At 35.7% G+C, this 19,674-nt stretch overlaps 1 protein-coding gene across 1 annotated transcript; it reads right to left on the bottom strand.

Annotated features, from left to right (window-relative positions):
• Positions 1-2,504: 2,504 nt before the first annotated feature.
• Positions 2,505-14,885, bottom strand: dsc2l (desmocollin 2 like). The gene is made up of 16 exons (XM_058756887.1): positions 14,588-14,885; positions 12,390-12,492; positions 11,505-11,695; positions 11,302-11,415; positions 11,000-11,155; positions 10,749-10,890; positions 9,488-9,642; positions 9,251-9,385; positions 8,865-9,050; positions 8,114-8,361; positions 7,611-7,753; positions 5,537-5,758; positions 5,154-5,390; positions 4,359-4,474; positions 3,979-4,263; positions 2,505-3,854 (listed from the first exon to the last, which is right to left on the bottom strand). Exons 1-16 carry the CDS (start codon positions 14,732-14,734, stop codon positions 3,642-3,644), a joined length of 2,793 nt encoding a protein of 930 aa, XP_058612870.1. The 5' UTR covers positions 14,735-14,885; the 3' UTR covers positions 2,505-3,641.
• Positions 14,886-19,674: the final 4,789 nt, after the last annotated feature.

The raw sequence follows: 19,674 nt of genomic DNA, 5'->3' as shown, positions 1-19,674 counted from the left end.
GGGTGCTGCGAAGCCCTGTCGTTGAGGATGAGAGGATGGTCGCGGCGCTGGCTTACACGGCAAACAGAGGTTACACACTTCGTCCTCCTGTTTCCTGAGGGTGCTGGTCTCCCTAATTTTTTCGAGAGCTGGGCCAAACAGCCCCATAGTCGGGTCGTAAGCAGCATTCATTCTGCGCGTCACCCAAGCCTGACAGGTTTAGCCATAATGCTCTCTCATCTGACACAGCCAAGCCCATCATGCGGCCACAGCCCTGGACCGCGCCGCGAGAAGTGCGCAGAATCAGATCGTTCACAATGCAAATTTTGTGCCAGAGTGCTGGGTTCGGCGCTCCTTAGTCCAACTGCCGCCCCATTTCCTCCAAATCTCCGCTTGATATGCTGACAGTAAAGTCACCACGTTCAGCGAGCACACGGACTGCCCCGCGTATTTATACATCCTCTGATATATTGGCGCGGTCAACTGCTCCATTTTACTTGGCAGAGAGATCTCAGAGGAGGCAGACATAGAGTGCCGATTCGGACGGAGATGATAAGCCACTAAAGACTCTACCGCTGGGGGTCCAGCCAACCCCAACTCTCCCATCCCCTGAATCTCCAACATGGAATGGCCCTTAGTAGAGAGCTTGCTTTTAAAAGGGCTAGACCAATAAAGGGACATTTCCTTCATTCGTCTTGTTGCAGGCTGAGCGGGAGGAACCTTTTTCCATCGTAAAGGTCCCTCTCCTTCGGCATCTTTGGCCGCGGGCCAAGCTAGGCCCAATTTTGCCACGGCTCGCTTGCACACCTCGTGCAAGTTACTGCAGACTTGCGAAGCCGAGTCGTTGGCGCTAGGAGGCCTAGACTGTTGGACTGGGAAGAGGGAGTTGTCTTCCTCTTCCTCGTCGTCCATGTCTAAATGTGTTTATTGAATTTGATCTTTTAAAAACACTGTTTTAATGCATTAAGCCACGCTAAGCATTTAAAAAATGTCCCGACATCTGGAGATGTCGCCGGAAGTGCCGCTGCTTCCTTTTACACTGAAATGCCTTCCGTTTGCACTGAAAAATTCATGCACATCCACAAATGAAATCACTTGCATATATGTATATACACAACTAAAGCATGCATCTTTCTTATCAGAATTGTATACGTTTGTGAATTTTATTTTTTATGTTTGCGCAAGTGTTTTATGGGTGTGTATGCGCACATCGAGTTTATTATGTGTGTGCGAGTGTTAATAGGTGTATATGCATGAATCAAGTTTATATGTATATGCGAGTATGTATAGGTCTGTCTGCATGCAGCGAGTTTATATGTGCATGTGGTGTTGTAGGTGTATATGCATGGATCGAGTTTATACATATAAGCGAGTGTCTATAGGTATATACATGCGTCAAGTTTATATGTAGCCTATATGCCAGTTATTCACAAGCAGTTTTGGGGAAAGTTACTTTTAAAAGTAATCCATTACAATACTGTGTTACTCCCTAAAAAAGTAACTAATTATGTTACTTAGTTACTTTTTCTGAAAAGTAATGTGTTACTTTACTTTTGTGTTACTTTCGCGTTACTTTTTAAATATGAGGAGGTCTTGATTGTTTGTTTTTTAATATAAGAAGTGCTATTTATAGCAAATGTAAAAGCTCTTTAACACCAAAAAGTGTAATGAATAAACCTCAGGTTGAAGGAAAAGTAAATTCACATCTGTACAGTAGAAGAAGGTTCAATACTCTTCACAAATAAAAACAAAAACAATGAAGCACAATTTTTAGTTTTTTTAGTAGTTAGGTTGACAAAAAGGAGTTTGAGTTACCAATAATCAACATTTAACCTGGTAAAAACTATTTATATATTTTTATCCGTGTTATATTTCATCTGCAACAGCAATGTGAACTTTTATAAACATCCATTTGGTCGTTAACTTTTAGAGTTCTCCGCATGAAAGACCCTACTGGCAGATCATCGAGCTACTTCTTTTCTCTCTAATACGGTAGGAAGTTAAATGAAATGTGGAGGATGTTAACAGTGACAAGATGATTGACAGGCCAGTTTACAGTGACAGGGTGCTTGTAACAGGTGCGACGGAGCGGTCCACGCAGTTGTGGGACGTGATAGAATGTCCCAAAGCTTGCCTACTCTTCTACTACACACTCAAAAGTGTGTACTTTTTCTTCACCAAAAGAGTACATACTTTAAGTACTTTTTTTTTTTTTTTATTATAGTCTTATAATGACATTATAGTCTTTATAGACATTATAGTCTGCATTCATGCCACCTTGGTTCAGCATTAAACAGGCTCACTGCGCTTAACCCCGCGTTATTATCGTCTTTCTGACCTGCTTTTTACCTCAGGTAGATGAACGTTTACACCTCAAGGGCTTTTCACATTGTGCATAACCCTTTTCACATTGTACTTAAATCATTCTAAACCCTGCTTTTAACTCTGGGTAAAGGTACGTGTGCTTTTCAATTATGCTTTTAAAATGTGCCATTGCAGCATAAAGACAGTACTAGACAATAAAATAGGGTCTGTAATCAATTTTATTAAAATATTTACAAAAAGCATCCCTTTAAGTTTTAAAATCAGAACAACCCTCTAAACATCTGATATGTTGGAAATATTTACCAGAAATACAAAAAAATCTTAAAATGTGCTGTCAGAACAAAACTGATATCAAATATCAAAGAGCTAAAAAAAAAAAAAAAAAAAAAAGTACTTCTAAGTAGTTTTTCCCAAATTTACCTGCTCTTTCACCTTTCACCTCTTATCTTCATTTAAAGCATAAAGTGACTTACATACAAAATATTTCGTTTCTTTTCAGTGAAATTAAAAATCCCTATAGCAACTATACTGTTTAATGTTGTAAGAAAATAACACAAAAACTCCAGTAATACATTATGGCCTAAGGATGAGTTCAGTGTCCAGAGGTTGACGTTGGGTGTCAGTGCTTTTGGAGCTGAAGAGCGCTCTGAATTCCACAAGTTTCCCAAAAATGTTTATGAGCACACTTCATCATGGTCTTGTAAATATAGACTCAGTTAATACTTCACACGGCTGAGAATTGCAATCGATTGGGGAGAAAATAATGTCTCTTCTGTATACTTATATTGAATCTGTCCTTCCTCAGCTCTGTGAGGAAGAGGTTTGCAAAGCAGAGCAAAACAATTACAGAAAAGCTTATTTGCATCATTCACACACTAAAAACTCAACTTACAAAAGTTAACAGACAAACACAGGCACTTGATTAATCCAGCAGACAGGCATGTACTGGAAAAATTGTTTTCTAAATCAGCATTTTTGTCTTGTTTTCCAGTAAAAATAACTAAATATCCTCAGAACTTGATAAATTTACATAAGAAGCAAAACTGAGATACTAAGACTCATTTTAGAGAATATATATCATAAATCTAGTAATATTTGGTGAGATTTACATTTAAACAAGAACAGTCTATTTAAACAATCCAAAAAATAGACTGCCATTCAGTAAATGGTCTTTCATAATTTTACTTCTCAAGTAAATTCGTTACTCAAGGACATTTTGATATTTTTACTGGAAAACGAGGCAAAAATACTGATTAGGAACATAATTTTCTGCAGAGTGCTTTGAAGGCCCCTGGCAAACAGCATACAGTACTCTCTCATCTCAGTCACGTCTCGATCTAGTTTCCGGTTCGATTCGTGGTGTAGCAGACGTCAGCCAGTGGTCTGAATTTGGGGCCGAGAGTGTTCAAAAAGTCCAGTGATTCCTGTTCACCCACGATGCTACAACATCCTACAGAGCCTGCAGGAGATCCCATCCCCTCATTCCCATAAGTCTTCAGCAGGTCATCCGCGTACCGCCCCTCCTCCTCGTCTCCAAAGTAAGCCAGTTTCTGTCACAAAATAAGGGTCGCAAGTTAGGTCACATGAAAATAACTTCATTGGAGCATGAATGAAAAACAGAGAGAATGTGAAATATGATTTTCCTGGGTGCATGAATGTATAAATTCAGCTCACTCTGTCCAGGTAGCGCCCGTTGGTTTTCCATGTGTCCAGAGCACCCGTATTTGAGAGTTTCTGTGCTGCGGCATTGCCGTACATGTTGTTATCATAGCGTCCAGATGAGTAGTACTTCTCTGTCCCAAACTCTTGAGTGGTGGTGTTGTACACACCTCCTGCCTGTAAAAACGACTGCCCGTAGCGTCCTGAAGCTGAAGTCATGTTCTTACTTTCCATGAGGCCGCTCTGTAGTGACCCGTCCACTATATCTGTCCCAGGAATGATCATCAAAGCTCCATCTTTCTAAAAAGAGAACGACATTCCAACCAAATATGGTCAAACTCTTCTAGCGGTTTCTCTGATTAATTTAACCATTTAAAAGGAGGTGTTTTTCTTACCACTTCTTCACCAGGAGCCTCAGTGTTGGATTTCAGCAGCATTCCACCTGTTCCTGTGTCATCACTGATGTAAAGCTTGTCTCTCTTAGTACTGCATATGAAGAGGAGCAACAGACCTGATACGGCAAGAAAAACAGAAGGCAAATTTATTGTTTTTTCTGAGAATCATTTATGGGCGTAAAATTCAAAATCTGAAAATCAGAAAATCAGATTTTTTTATTTTTATTTAAACCTATCAGCTTTGAGAGGTTTTGACAAAAACAAATAAAAAAAACTGAATACTAAGAAATTCATGTTAAAATTTCAATTCAACTTTTCACTTAATTATTCACTTACTTATTAATATATATATATATATATATATATATATATATATATATGTAAAATTAAAATAAAATGGGGAAAAAAAGTTAAAAATAAGCATTTTCACTAGTGGTCTCAGACTCTTGGAGTTGTATATATAGCTTAAGGACCATATTCAGCAAGGATGCATTAAATTGATCTAAAGTGACAGTAAAGACATTAACATTGTTACAAAAATTCTATTTCAAATAAATGCTGTTCTTTTGAACTTTATATTCCTCAAATAATCCTTAAAAGTTATCACTGTTTCCACAAAATTTTTAAACAGCATAACTTTTCAAATTTGATAATAATAAGAAATGTTCCATGAGCACCAAATCAGCATATTAAAATGATTTCTGAAGGATCATGTGAGTGTATGTAAATAAGTTGGAAATAAGAAGGAAATAAGTGTATATAATATGTTGGTCATAGCCAGAAGGGGGCACTCACTTAAAAGTAGCAGCAGCAGGCCAGAGAGAACTAAGGCAAGGATTCCCAAACTGCCCAAAGAGGAAGAGGCACTCCGAGCCCCACATATTCCCAACCCATTATCCTCTCTCTCACAAGTGCACACTCGCACATCCACGATCTGCTCTTTCCCAAATCCCTGCAGATCCTTCACCAAGAGAGGAACACTGTAGAGACCGTTGGGCATGGCCACAGCCTGTTCCAGCACCACAGAGGAATCTGCATCAGAGGAAGAAAGACATGATGTCTGTGATCACACTGCAACACTTTCAGTTCATCAGCCTTTCTTTGTTATTGCTATATTGAGAAATTATAATGTTGATAAACCCCCAGCCCTAAGAAACATCAATACCCTCTATCCTTACCTGTAGTATCCTTCAGTTTCCACTTCCCATCATGATCTGCTCCAAAATCGAAAATGAAGGGAGTAGAGTAAGGTGGCTTGTCCATGTCCACGGCTTCAACCATAACAGAGCTCAGCATATCGCCCTTACTACACATGATCAGGTCTTTGCCCGGAATCACAGGGATGTTATCATTCACGTCTTCAATCTGGATTATAACCATCCCTTTTCCTGTTTTCTTACCTGAGAAAAGAGAGATTCCAGTGAGCTTCATGTGACTTTAGAAAAACAAACTGCCAGAATACAACTGGCTTGCAATGCACAATTTTACATCTCACAACCATGACCTTAATTCTCATAATCGTGACAAATTTATCTCAATTGCGACTTTCTTACAATTATGACTTTACATCTCACAATTGCAACTTTCTTATAACTGACCTTATAATAATTGCAACTGATATATATATATATATATATATATATATATATATATCTACACCATGACTAAAACTCATAATTGCAACTTTATTACTCACAACTGCAACCCTTTTTTTCATAATTATGACAACTTTATCACAATTGCGACTTTCTTACAATTATTGATTCTCATAATTGTGTCTATTAATCTCTTTATTGCAACTTTTTCATAACTACTACAACTTCATATCTCATAACTATGATTAAACTCATTCACATTTGCAACTACATCTCATAATTGTGACTTCATATCTCAAAATTGCTACTAATCTCATAACTGCAACTTTCTAACTCGCAATTGTGACATCTCATAATTGCTTCTACATCTCACAATTGCAACTACATCTCATAATTGTGACTTTACATCTCACAATTGCGACTACATCTGAGATATATCTGAGCCATATCTCATAAACATAACATTATATTTCATAGCTGCAAACTTACTTCTCATAATTGTGACAACTATCTCAGAGTTGCAACTTTCTTACAAATATAGCTTCACATCTCATGAATGCTTTTTATCTCTTAATTGAAACTCTCATAACTGCAACTTTACAGTCTATCATAATTGTGACTACATCACTCAATTGCAATATCTCAAAATTGTGACTACATATCTCATGACTGCAACTTTCTAACTCACAATTGCGACTACATCTCATAATTGTGACTTTGTATCTCACGATTGTGACTACATCTAAGAATTGAAACTGTATATATAGTCACATTTGTGAGATATTTTGCAGTCTTACTTCTCATAATTGTGACAACTCTCACAATTGCAATTTTCTTACAAATATAGCTTCACATCGCATACATGTGTCTTTTTATCACTTAATAGCAACTTTCTCATAACTGCGACTTTACAGTATATTATAATTGCAACTACATCTCAATTGCAATGTTATATTTCACAATTGCGACTACAAATCTCATAATTGTGACTTTATATCTCACAACTGTGACTTCATATCTCACAATTGTGACTTTTTAATAGTGTGTGAAATTGCGACATTATTTCTTTATCTCAAAATCCTTTTTTTTAAAAACAGGTTTTACATACCTACATACATTTGTGATCAGTTTCTCAAAAGCTATGACCAACTACACAGACTGCCAATAAAATTAGGGCAGCAAGGACGCCCATCAGGACAGCAAGAACGCTTATTAGCAGTGAAAACATTGTAACCTAGTAACGTCCAAAGATAAAAATCATTTGTAAAAGGTGCATAAGAATTAAAGAGGAACAAATGTACTCAGTTCTTCCTGGAATGCCATTCAACAACATTCAACGTGTAGAACATGTAGTGTCAGGTAGGACATGTTGATCATCATCAAAAATACATGTTACATCACACCACAAAATCTTCGCAGAAATCTTCGCAGAGGCCTGAAGCTATTTCTACCCAACCACACCCAACCAAATGGTCTTTCATTAACAGCCAGCGAAAACACACACACACCTATTCACAGAACAATAGAGTACAGTGTGTACTCAGAAATACACCAACATTTCAGTGCTATTGTGCTGAATGTCCACAAATTATTAAGTTAATATTTTAAATTTAATCTAATTATGTTGTCAAGTATGTGACATAAAGTCCAGACTCACTCTCATCCACTGCTCTGATGGTTATGTTGTACATATCCTTGTGGACCAAAGGTGATTCCCGGTCTATAGTATTGGCTGTTTTCAGCTCTCCAGTGCTCTCCACCACAGTGATCCAGTTGCCTGGGTCAGTCACCTTATAGTACCTTACACATAAATAAAATAGAAAAGTGAGACAGTGCATTCAAAATACAGTATAAAGTTTTATCATGTACAATTACATTACCATAATACACTCTAATGTCATATATAGAGACACCAGATGCTATAAATAAAAAAAATCTAGAGAGGTTACAGGAAACACTTTTTTAATCACTCTTAAAGCCCTGTATAATTAAAATGATTTTCATAATAAATTCTTTGGAAGTATTAATATAATACATGTTCTTGCTTGTCTTCAAAAACAGCTAGTCGGGGCATAACAGAACAGACCGCCTGATTGTGTAAGGTTTAAAGAGAATTATTTAGTTAACCTCAAATAAAACCCACGTCATAAAAGAACATACTTTATTCCATCACTGTTCTTATTTTCTGGGTCCAGAGCTTTATAGGTTCCAATGACAGTTCCATTGGCAACATTCTCCTTGACTTTGAGATATAGAATGCCAGGGTTGAACTCTGGTCCTTCGTCTTCATCTCCCACACTGAGCTCGAGCGGCACAGAGAGCCATTTAGTGTCAGGCCCAACCAGTGGAACCTCATTACGGGCAGTTATTTCCAGCTTCACCAGTGGAGTTTTTTCAAAATCCAATCCCTGAAAAGAGAGTAGAAGGGGAATAAGAACACTGAGAATTCACTCAAGTGCATCTGCATAAAACTTGCTTATTTAACCCAAAAGCACCCATACTGTGAAGAGCTGTCAAAAGCTCTGCCTTGAATTCTCCTTGAAAAGAAGAACCTGTGTTTGCCTGCCTGATGGATGTACTTTATATAACAGGGTGTGGTTAAACCACACATGCATATCGAACAGACAAGCGTTTTCACACACAGCTCTAAAATAGTGAGCTAACCCTGCAATGCCGCTATAAATAAGACCAACACAACCCTGTCAGAGAGTGAAGAGAGCTCTCAAGATAATGACTGTGACCCTCAGTGGAAGCTATCGCTACAAGAATGTACTAGCAAAAGTGCAAATTCAGCAAAAAACGATTCATCAAGGACATCTGGGTTCTATTTCTTGCCAAAAAGGTTATTTTCAGATGCTTCCACAAAATAACTTCCTGTACAGACTATTATTTTAATGCCTTTAAACCATACCTTTATCGTATACAGAAGCCCCTCATTGGTTTTGGGGTCTGTCTCCATCCTGAAGTTCCCGCTCTCGTTTCCTTTGGTTACCTCAAACAGGGCCCTCCAGTTAGGGGTGTTCACCAAATCCTTATCTTCCACTGGTATCCTAGTAACTAGCACATTGTCTTGGTTCTCCTGAACCTTGGCCTTGTACTGTTACCATAAAAAAAAAAACATTTTTTTTTTTTTTTTAAAAGTTCAGATACCACAATTTACAACATAAAGACTTTCAGTTATTGATGTTAAGTATGTTAATCTCAAGATGAGAACTATACAAGTCTATTCATCTCCAGAGTGGTTTAGTAGTTTATTTGTTTTGTTTTATTGCTGTATAGTCAATAAAAGGGCCCTACCAACTTCTCTTTAAAGGAAGGAGGGTTATCATTAACGTCTGTGAGAGTAATCACAACTGTTCCTCTGCTGAAGAGCCCATTAGAAGCACCACCCATATCTCTGATCTCTATTTCAACGTAGACTTTGTCCTGAGTCTGAGAAAGCAAACAAAAAAAACTCATTATTGGAAGACTGTATCATCTGAATACACAATACAAAAAGGCATTGTAGACACAACACCAAATCAGAAAAAATACCTCTCTGTCTAAGGTGTTGGTTTTAGCAGTTATTACGCCGGTAAAAGGATCAATGGAGAACATGTCAGTAGCGTTGTGCAGAGTAAACTTGATCAAGGTGTGTTGGGTTTTTGGCTGATCTCTATCTGTGGCATTCACTTGTCCTATTACAGTACCTGAAAAACAGAATGCAAATATGATTGAATACACTACAAAATACAATTTCACTTTCAGTATATTCAGGTTCGGTTTAGTATCATTTACTGCAGTTCTCCGTTAGACCACTAGTTCACTTTAAACAAACAGGAAAATCTCATAAAGCTTGTCAAAAATAGTCTGGGTCATATTTCACCCCAAATAAATTAGAATGATTAAAATATCTATAAGAAATTACACAGTATGAAGATAACAAAGCTTATATTTTATACTATATTTTATATATTTATATTTTTACATTGTGAACAATGTTCTTATTGTTAACAAAAACTTTATTTTCAGTTTTCATTCATTGAAATAAAGCTGAAATAAAATAAAACATAAGTAGAATTTTTTTTTAACCTATTTCGGTTAGTCGTTATTTTGTAAAGTACTAAAATTACCAAAACTAAAACTGAAATAAATATAATAAAAATAATGAAAGCACATACAATGACTAAAACTTAATGAAAATTTAAGATAATAAAATTGAAAGAATTTAAAGTTAAAATGAATGTATGCTATATTAATAAATAATATAAATTAATATAATTAATACTTTAATAATATAATTAATTATAATATAATTTATAAATAAAGTAAATATTAATAAATACTATAATTGTATAAACAATACTAAAATAACAATAATTGTGACATTAATTTAGGGCTATTAAAAATATTTTACACACCAATTCTTATAACTTTATTGCATTATGGAATATTTCCTTTTTCTTTACATTTACCATTCCTATTATTTTCAACAATGATTCTCATTACTGTAATACAACATATTTTTACTGCAGTTAAAAAATATGGTTATACAATGGATTTTTCCTAATAAAAATCAACATAAAGGTTGAAAAACAAATACGACCATGATACTACAGTACTACAGAACCTTTTTTTTTTTTTTTTCTTCCACATCACATTATTGAGAATATAAAAATATTAATTTTTTTTATTGTTATAGTGATGAGAATTGTTATGAAAATAATATCAAAATCCAAATGATTTTAATGGTCCTAAAAACACCTTCCATAATTTCAAAAATATAATTTCACATTTCTGTCCTTCTCTTTCATACCTGCCCTGCACCGTTCTTCAACAGTGAAGAATCGACCTCCTATGAATTCAGGGGCGTTATCATTCAAATCCTCCACATTCACAGTTATGGGCAGATATAGATCAGTTTCCTTGCCACTCATGTCAAACACACGAGCGCTAAACTACAACAAGAGAAGCAGACAAAGTTAGTTATACTGATGCTATAATCATATTCCAGACCATAAGCTCATGCACTGTTTTCTGTGTAAGGCCTGAAATATTCATACTCACATTGAATTGTGGGTACTGCTCACGGTCGACGGCCCTGGTCACACTCAGCATGCCATTGTTCTTATTCAGAGTGAATAGGCCCACAGGATCTGTAGTAACACCCGGTCCACTGATTTCATAATACACTGTGTAATTTACTGAAGAATCAGATGCAATCTGAGAAAAGATGTACACAGCAATGTGTCAGTGAGCATAAGAAAACAGGAAGTATAACAAAAGGTCAAACTGAGATGGAGGAGGAAACGGGAAGGGAGTAAAGGAATGACTGAAGTAAAGATATTGCTTATGTTACTCGGTCTCACCATCTCCAGTTCCTTTGGGAATGGAGGCTTGTCATTCTCAACCAAAGAGAAAGGCAACGGTCTCCATCTTCTTTTAGTGCGCTTGCGAGCCACACTGCTGGATTTCTGAGATGCCTGAAGCCAGAGCATATAGAAAAACATTCTTCATGCTGCTGATACAGATCATATGGTTTATAGTTATGCATTACAGGCTGTAGTTTTACCTCATCTTTACAGGACAGGATTATGTCCACCCTCCAATCCATTCCATTCTCATCCTGCACTAGTACAGAAAATCGCTTTGTTGTAATCTCCAAACCATGAACTGTGATAATGGTTCCATCTGTATTCACAGCGAAGTCAGGGTCACTGGAAGTAAAGGCCACAGGTTTGGCCGCGCAGCCTTTGAGACTCACTGTGAAAAAATACAACAACGTCAGGTAATTATTCCACAGCTAAGCCTTGTATCTTTCCAAAATCAAAAGCAGTTTGAATCTATTGCTTGTTTTTCACACAATATCATATCACTAAGGCTTTTAAGCTTCAAAAAGAATGCAAAAGCGCCATAAAGCACTAAAATTACTAAAACTTTAAAATGAAAGCTAAATGGAAACAAACAAAAACTAATAAAATGCCAAAAGCACATAAAAAAAAAAATATTACAATTTTAAAGTTAAAATGAAAACTATAAAAATAAAAGCTAATTCAAAATATTAATAAACATAGTGATTGTAAAACAGAGTATCATATAAAACCATATTTTATCATATTGTTTGAGTAACAGATGCAATTCCATCATTATTCACTGATAATCTTCCCATTTAGTTGACTTTTCATTTGACTTTTATGATACTTTTGTGTCTATTTGAAGGTCCTTTTTCATTCCATAGAAGCAAAAAAGTCACACAGGTTTGGAGCGACATGAGGGTGAGTAAATGATGACAGAATGTAACATTTTTGGAAGAACAAATTCTTGTACTATTAATTAGCTTCATGAAAATGTCATGTTATGTAGTCTAATTAGCAACATCAAATGAAGTTAGCTTCTGCATAAAAGGTAATTTCATGTCATGCGGGATGAAAAGGCTTAGTGAAAGCACAAATCTTACATTCTTCCTTGCTTTCGGAGATGACATAACCTGCAGGCAGCCTCTTTGGAACCTGAGCAAGCACAGGCCTCAACTCACAAGACGCAGCGCTCTGAAACAGCACCTGAGGGAGGAATTGAAAGTGAGTGAAAGGGAGAATCAAGGGAGTATTGCATTCCCCACTGTGATGGAGAAATAGTTTGAAACAACATATGACTTCAAATGTTAATCCTAATGAATCAGGTGAGGATTGGGATTGTGTGATAATCAGATTCATGTTAATTGTATGAACTACGATGCATTTTTAAAACATTGTAATACAGTATATACTCCTTATTGTCGTAATATAGGATACTGGGGTGTTTGACTCGCAAAAAAACATTATTAATCAGTATCTTATTTTCTCGTTTTACACAGAAAACCTCCTCAAATGATCTCTTGATTGTTACATTCAGTCCTAAACAGCTATATGAAAGCATTGCACCACAGTGACATTGTTTGTGTGCGGCAGACAAACAGCAATGAACCAAAACAATGGCTCGCATAACTCAAGAATGACATGGGACACTGTGGCTAATAAAAATAGAATAAGAACATAGCTAAACAAAACCACTATCAAGGAAACACTAAACATAAGCCAAGACACAAAGCAGATTTCAAGTACTCTACATACTGTTATATGGTACTCTGTCTCATTGGGCCTATGTGGTGTAATGTTATGGGTTTCGGTTATTCATATCAGCTCCATCTTATCTCCAAACAAGGCTAATCTGTCCAGTGGAACCAGCAGAGCAAAAGACTTGAAAATACGTGAAAATAAATTTGACTTTAGTTGAATGCATAAATGTTTATTGTCATTTTGTCTTCATGCATCAATAAAACATGCAAATGTACCACAGTGTATGAACCTGAACAATATCAGGAAATCACAAAGTTTAAAACTTATTCAAGTTTTAATGGATCCATCACTAAAAAAAAATCTAAATAACTGACCCACCCAGTCAGCTAGGTGATAGCACCTTTCTCTTCAGTCAACATTAGTGATCAATGAATGAATGAATAAATGAATGAATGAACACATTTACAATAGCACTATGGTTTCTTTAAAACAAATCAATTAACTTTTTTTTTTATAACTGATTTACTTGGTCAGCAGCTTAGTTTCGCCCTGGATGATACCAAGCAAACATAGCAACACAATTGTTTGATGGAAAAATTAAATAAAAAAATCAATCAAATGCAGATAGACTAAGTAATTAGTGAGAACTTCGTTATTCTAAACAGTTTCATCCCTTTGAAATCCACAACACACAATTAACCAATATCCAACCTAAATCATTTCCAAATAGTTTGGAAAATGGTAGGGGGGGAATCTATTTATAATTTATTATAATGACTGGGGAAAAGTTATTTGAAAATAAGCCATGGTAAACATAGTTTCCACCAAATTACCATAGTAATGTTCAAGTAGTTTAATCCCTTTCAAATCTACAACATGCAATATCCAACCAATTAACTCATTTATTTTATTTTATTTTATTTAACCAATAGCCAACTTAAATAATTTCCAAATAGTTTGGAAAAAGGTAGGGGGAAATCTATTCATAATTTATTATTATCATTGGGGAAATCTTACTTAAATATAAACCATGGCATAGTTTCCATGAAATTACCATAGTACTAGTTAATTGACTATAAAATATGATCACGTGGTATTAACCACCACTGTCATGACAAAATAAGAAATTAAAATGACAGAAATATTCTAAAAAGCAGAAGAATTTACCATTTTATTCATTAAATTCAGCAGGCCTATTTGTTTTTCTGTAAAAATGTGATAAAAAGTGTAGTAGTTTAATAGGCTATATTCAGTTAGCCTAAAATTCATTGACGTTTATGCCAACATATTTAAAAGCAAGTACTCTCTTATAATATTTAAAAATTATAAATATTATATTTAATGGGGGAGTTGGGGCATAATATCGATTATTAAAATGCTCTTCGCAATACAGGCTTATAACTCGCATTTTGTACATTTTATACTAACTAACTAACTAACTAACTAGCAATTTAACGGAAACTATGGTTACCAAGGTAAATAGGAAAGGATACGGCAAGAATTCAGGTAGGCCTACAATAAACTTACATAAAATAACCTAAAATAAAATGACAAAAAGCAAAAATAACAATTGATAACCGTAACTTTAACTTTAACTTACCAAAGTCAGCAGGCAGAGAGCGAACAGCGCGCGTTCATACATCCTGCTGTGTGTGTGAGGAATTTCTCTGGACTCCACTAACGTTACACTGCGTGTCTCTGACAGACGTGCTCGGATAAAGTCCTCTGGGCGCGGTGCGGCTCTCATGCCATTGAAGTCTTTAATATGGGTGTGGCAGAGCCTCAGCCTCTCACTTTTTATGTCAATGGGACTGAATGTTTAGTCTTGAGTACACTAAACAGGCTAAACTACGCTTTGTCCCTGACTTCCTTAGCTTGGGAAGCTCTTTAGACTCCACCCCAAACTGCCCACTGAAACTCCCTCTTACTTTGTGTGTGTGTGTGTGTGTGTCAGAGAGTGAGAGAGAGAGAGAAGTTATACTTTAACAGAACAGACTTTTACCTGTTGAACAATCTGACTTTTCAGACATGATTAATGCATGACACAATTAATCTTCATCTCTTTGGGTGGAGTGCAGGAGGTACTGGTGATTATACAGACAGTCATCACATTTACACATTTAGCAAAGAAAAGAAACTTTTTACAACTGTTGCATTTAATCACCCGTTAAGCCCAATTAAAAAAAAAATATATATATATATATATCCCAGCTTGAAACCACTCACATGTGCACGCCTTTTTCACGTGGGATGTGATTTATTCATTTTGAATTACTACCTGGTCAAGCGTGTGGCTCTGTATTTCACCGCTTGATAACTGTGGTGCATTAGGCCTTAAATGTGAAAATATGTGACCTGTTGACCTACTGTAATGTCTCACAGAATGCAGTTTTTCTGCGAGGAATTGGACGGTGTTAAACAAAAATCAAGACGGCAGGAATGGACAGGATATGCTTTATTTCAACCAAAACACTTCTTCACTTCTTGAAACTGATAAGTGAGTGACTCAGACTGAGCAAATGAATGCGAGACATTTATGAGAGCAACATAAGGAAAGTGTTCAAATTACGACATTATTAAGCCCTTTAAATGTGGTCAAATGTATTTATTTTTTAACATTAGAGCCTCAAATCTGGTGTTTTTGTTGTGCGAACAAGATAAATAGTATAAATTATTAGATCATAAAATTTACTTTTCATAAAAAGTTTCTCAAAATTTTGGCCCATCACACCTTAGAGACTGTGGCCTTGTTGACTTAATCCAACAATTAAAATCATACAACGGTCTGCTGAATTAAATGTCAATTAACTGTAATGAAAACCAGCATGATTGTCCAAAATGTGTGCAACCTTGTTAATTTGCCCCATTGCTAGAAGATAACATAATCACACAACTTAATATTTATTTAAAACTGCAAAATTGGAAAATCTAATGTAAAATGAATTGAAAACTAAACAGCTCATATAACATTTAGCTTGACCTCCTGAAGTTGGTTATCATAACTTCTCACTGAGTCTAAACGTTTTAGGCCCTATGTTGTACTCTTTTATGTAAAGCACCCTTACTTGAACATATTTTTTGAAGTATGCAACTTTATTTTCGTAAATCCTTTCTGGCTACATAGTGCATTTCAAAACTAGTCTGCCTCTTTTTTTGCAGGAAAACTGATAAAGAAAGATTAGTGGCAAAAAATGGACAAAGGCAGGTATTGTTTTTCACAGAAAAGTTGAATTTCTTGTTTCTGGAGGTTATTAGTCAGATTTTGAGACCCTTCTGTTATGTGTTGATGTGGAAGTTTAGAGCACAACAGCCTGGAGATGAGCATGTTGCAATATGATGGTGTTTGTGTGCATGGGAGGTGGAGGATGGGTTGGGTTGGGTGCAAAGGAATTTGGCAGAGCCCCGTCAGTAAGTGTTGAGTCTGTACTATTGTGCACAGCTCGCTGAACTGTTATACATTTACAACCTTCATTTTACTACAGCACAAATAGATGTCTGTTGTAGAAGTGCACTGACGTCCATGATCAAGAGAGAAGAGTAAATAAAAACTGTTGACATCTTGTAGTTAGGTGACTAATTTAGGCAAGTGCACTCTATGAAACACTAAAAAGTGTTGTTTTTTGTAAGCAGTTTAACGGTATTAGAACTAGATGGTGGATAATTGGCCTATAGGGACGTTTAGGTCTGAATCACTAAAAAGAGTACATTTATCAACTGTCTTAATGTCTTCAAAGGCGTTTAAAGGAACAGCTCATTGTCATTAAATAGGCGGAATTGTGTCTAAAATTTAACCAAATTAGCAATTGATAAATGTTAATTACTTGTATACTATAGCCTGTCTACTAGACAGTATCCATAGTAAAACACAGAAATCAGAGCAATGAAGGCCATATGAAACACGTCAAGCCAGTCAACAGAAATTGTAGAAATTATTACAATATCTAATATCCTCAGAGAGTCCCTTTATATTCTATTGCCATGGCAATGACTTAAACAGCAAAGGTGGATGGTTTCCACCACCCTGGAGCGTGAATAGCTATGTTTATTGTGACACATGTCCCGAGGAGCACCCAGGCCCCAGGTGAACAGCATGTACAGTTTCCAGTCTCCACCCCCTGACCATATATTACCCTTTTACTAAATGTCCCTCCCTTTTCCTAAAAGTTCTTTTCAGCAGAAATATGTACACTCTCAGACAAAAAGGTACAAAGCTGTCACTGGGGTGGTACCTTTTCAAAAGGTACACCTTTGTACCTAAAGGGTCCATATTTGTACTTTAAAGGTACATATTAGTACTGAAAGTGTGCATATTAGTACATGAAAGGTACAAAGTGTACTTTTTGAAAAGGTACCACCCCAGTGACAGCTTTTGTACCTTTTTTTCTGAGAGTGTACATATCTCTATATTTGTACCTTTATTTACAGTGCCTTGCGAAAGTATTCATACCCCTTCATTTTTTTTCACGTTTTGTTATGTTGCTGCCTTATGTTAAATTGCTTTAAATGACTTTTTTCCCACATCATTCTATACACCATAATGGCAAAGCAAAAAACAGTTTTTTTTTTTTTTAACATCTTTGCAGATTTATTAAAAATAAAAAACTTAAATGATTCTATTGCATAAGTATTCAAACCCTTATATGGGACAGATGAAATTTAGCTCAGGAGCATTCATATTGCTTGTAGATGTTACTACACTTCAAGTGAAGCTAACCTGTGGCAAATTCAATTGAATGGGTATGATTTGGAAAGGAACACACGTCTTAATATAAGGTCTAACAGCTGAAAATGCATATCAGAAGAAACACCAAGCCCTGAGGTAAAAAAACCCAAAACTGCCTGTAGAGCTCAGAAACAGGTTTGCGTCAACAGATCTGGGGAAAAGTTCAGAAAAAATTCTGCTTCATTGAAGGTTCACAGAATCATGTAGCCTTCATTATCCATAATGGAAGACGTTTGGAACAACTAGAACTCTTCCTTGAGCTAGCCTCCTGGCCAAACTGAGCAACTGATGGAGAAGGGCCTTGTCAAGACTGGTGACCAAGAAGCTGATGGTCACTCTAGTTGAGCTCCATGATCATATATGCAGATGGGAGAAACCTACAGAAGGACAAACAACACTGCAACACTCCACCGATCTGTGCTTTATGTCGGTGTGGCCAGACTCAATCCTCTCCTCAGTGAAGACACACAAAAACCCACTTGGAATTTGCAAAAAAGCACCTAAATGATCCTCAGACTGCAAGAAACAGGATTCTCTGGTCTGATGAACCTCAATACCAAGCATCATGTTTGAAAGAAACCAGGCGCTGCTCCATCACCTGTAGAGTACCATCCCAAAAGTAAAGTGTGATGGTAGCATGCTGTGGGGCTGTTTTTCAACGGCAGGAACTGAGGAACTCGTCAGAGTAGAAGAAAAGCTCAATGCACCAAAATATTGAGATGAAAACCCAGTCCAAAGCATTCAGAGCCTCAGACTGGGCAGAAGGTAACAATTGCAACTGCAACATAACAAAACGTGAAATAAATGAATGGGTATGAATACTTTCGCAAGGCACTGTAGCATAAATGTAATTTTTGCTCTATATAGCACAACAATTTTCAACAGCATATATTTTCATTCATTATTTTAAGATGTGAATACTTTATATATTATTCTTTTGTTTATTGTATATTTAATTTTTTTTATCAGTTTTACCATTTAAAACTTAATAATATTCATTTTTATTTTTTTACTTTGTGTATTGTAATTGTGAATAATCTTTCTTGGTGTGGTGACTGTGTCACGAAAACTCCCAGTTGATAAGAAATAAAAAATCCCGATTGTCTTGATGTGGTGATGAACATTGTGTGTTGGGTGATGTTGAAGCCCTGAAGCTTCTCTTGAGTCTGGGTGTGAGCACCTGCTACACCTCCCAACACCTGACTGACAGATGAAAATCACACGAAGCTCTGTCATTATAGCTGAATCATGAGAAAATCAGTGTGTGAAACAAGGTGGGGCAAAATCGGAATCTGAGAATTGGCTTGATATCAATATATATATGGGTTGTAATTTGAATTGAATGGGCTTCACTCAGCATACTGAATGAAACACAAGAAATTTCCATCAGAGGATTTGTATTTTTGTAACATAATTACATCATTAAATTTGCAGAATTATCTGTTGTACTGCAGAATATTTTTTACTTTAATATTTTTCTAATATTTCTATTCTTGAACTATAAATACAATCTCCAGTCTTTAATACAGATTTGATTTTTCAAACTGTTTTCAGATGGCTTAATAAAATTAAATATTGAAAAAAATTAATTAGAGAATTCTGGGAATTCTATGGTCAATAAAAGGAAAGCTAAATTATTATATATAATGATATGTAATTTGTAAAAAAAATATATATATATATATATAAATACAAGTTAAATCCATTATTAAACGTATTAATAATGTATTATTAAAATCTATACTTAAAGCAGTTATATTAATTTCATTCCATTTTAATTCTATTTCATTAAATTAAATTCATATTTATAGTTTTGTTTTTATTCTTGAACCTTCGAGCAGTCTTCAATACAGATTTTATTTTGCCATACAGCACCACAATAAAATTAAATAAATTAGAGAATTCTGCGAACAAATTGTTCTTTTTTGGCCAATAAAAGGAAATGCAATTTAGAAAAAAATATA

This window comes from Onychostoma macrolepis, chromosome 20, assembly GCF_012432095.1.
Source record: "Onychostoma macrolepis isolate SWU-2019 chromosome 20, ASM1243209v1, whole genome shotgun sequence".
Taxonomy (NCBI): domain Eukaryota; kingdom Metazoa; phylum Chordata; class Actinopteri; order Cypriniformes; family Cyprinidae; genus Onychostoma; species Onychostoma macrolepis.
Note: the sequence above shows the minus strand (reverse complement) of the source record. Positions and strands in the feature narration are given on the sequence as shown.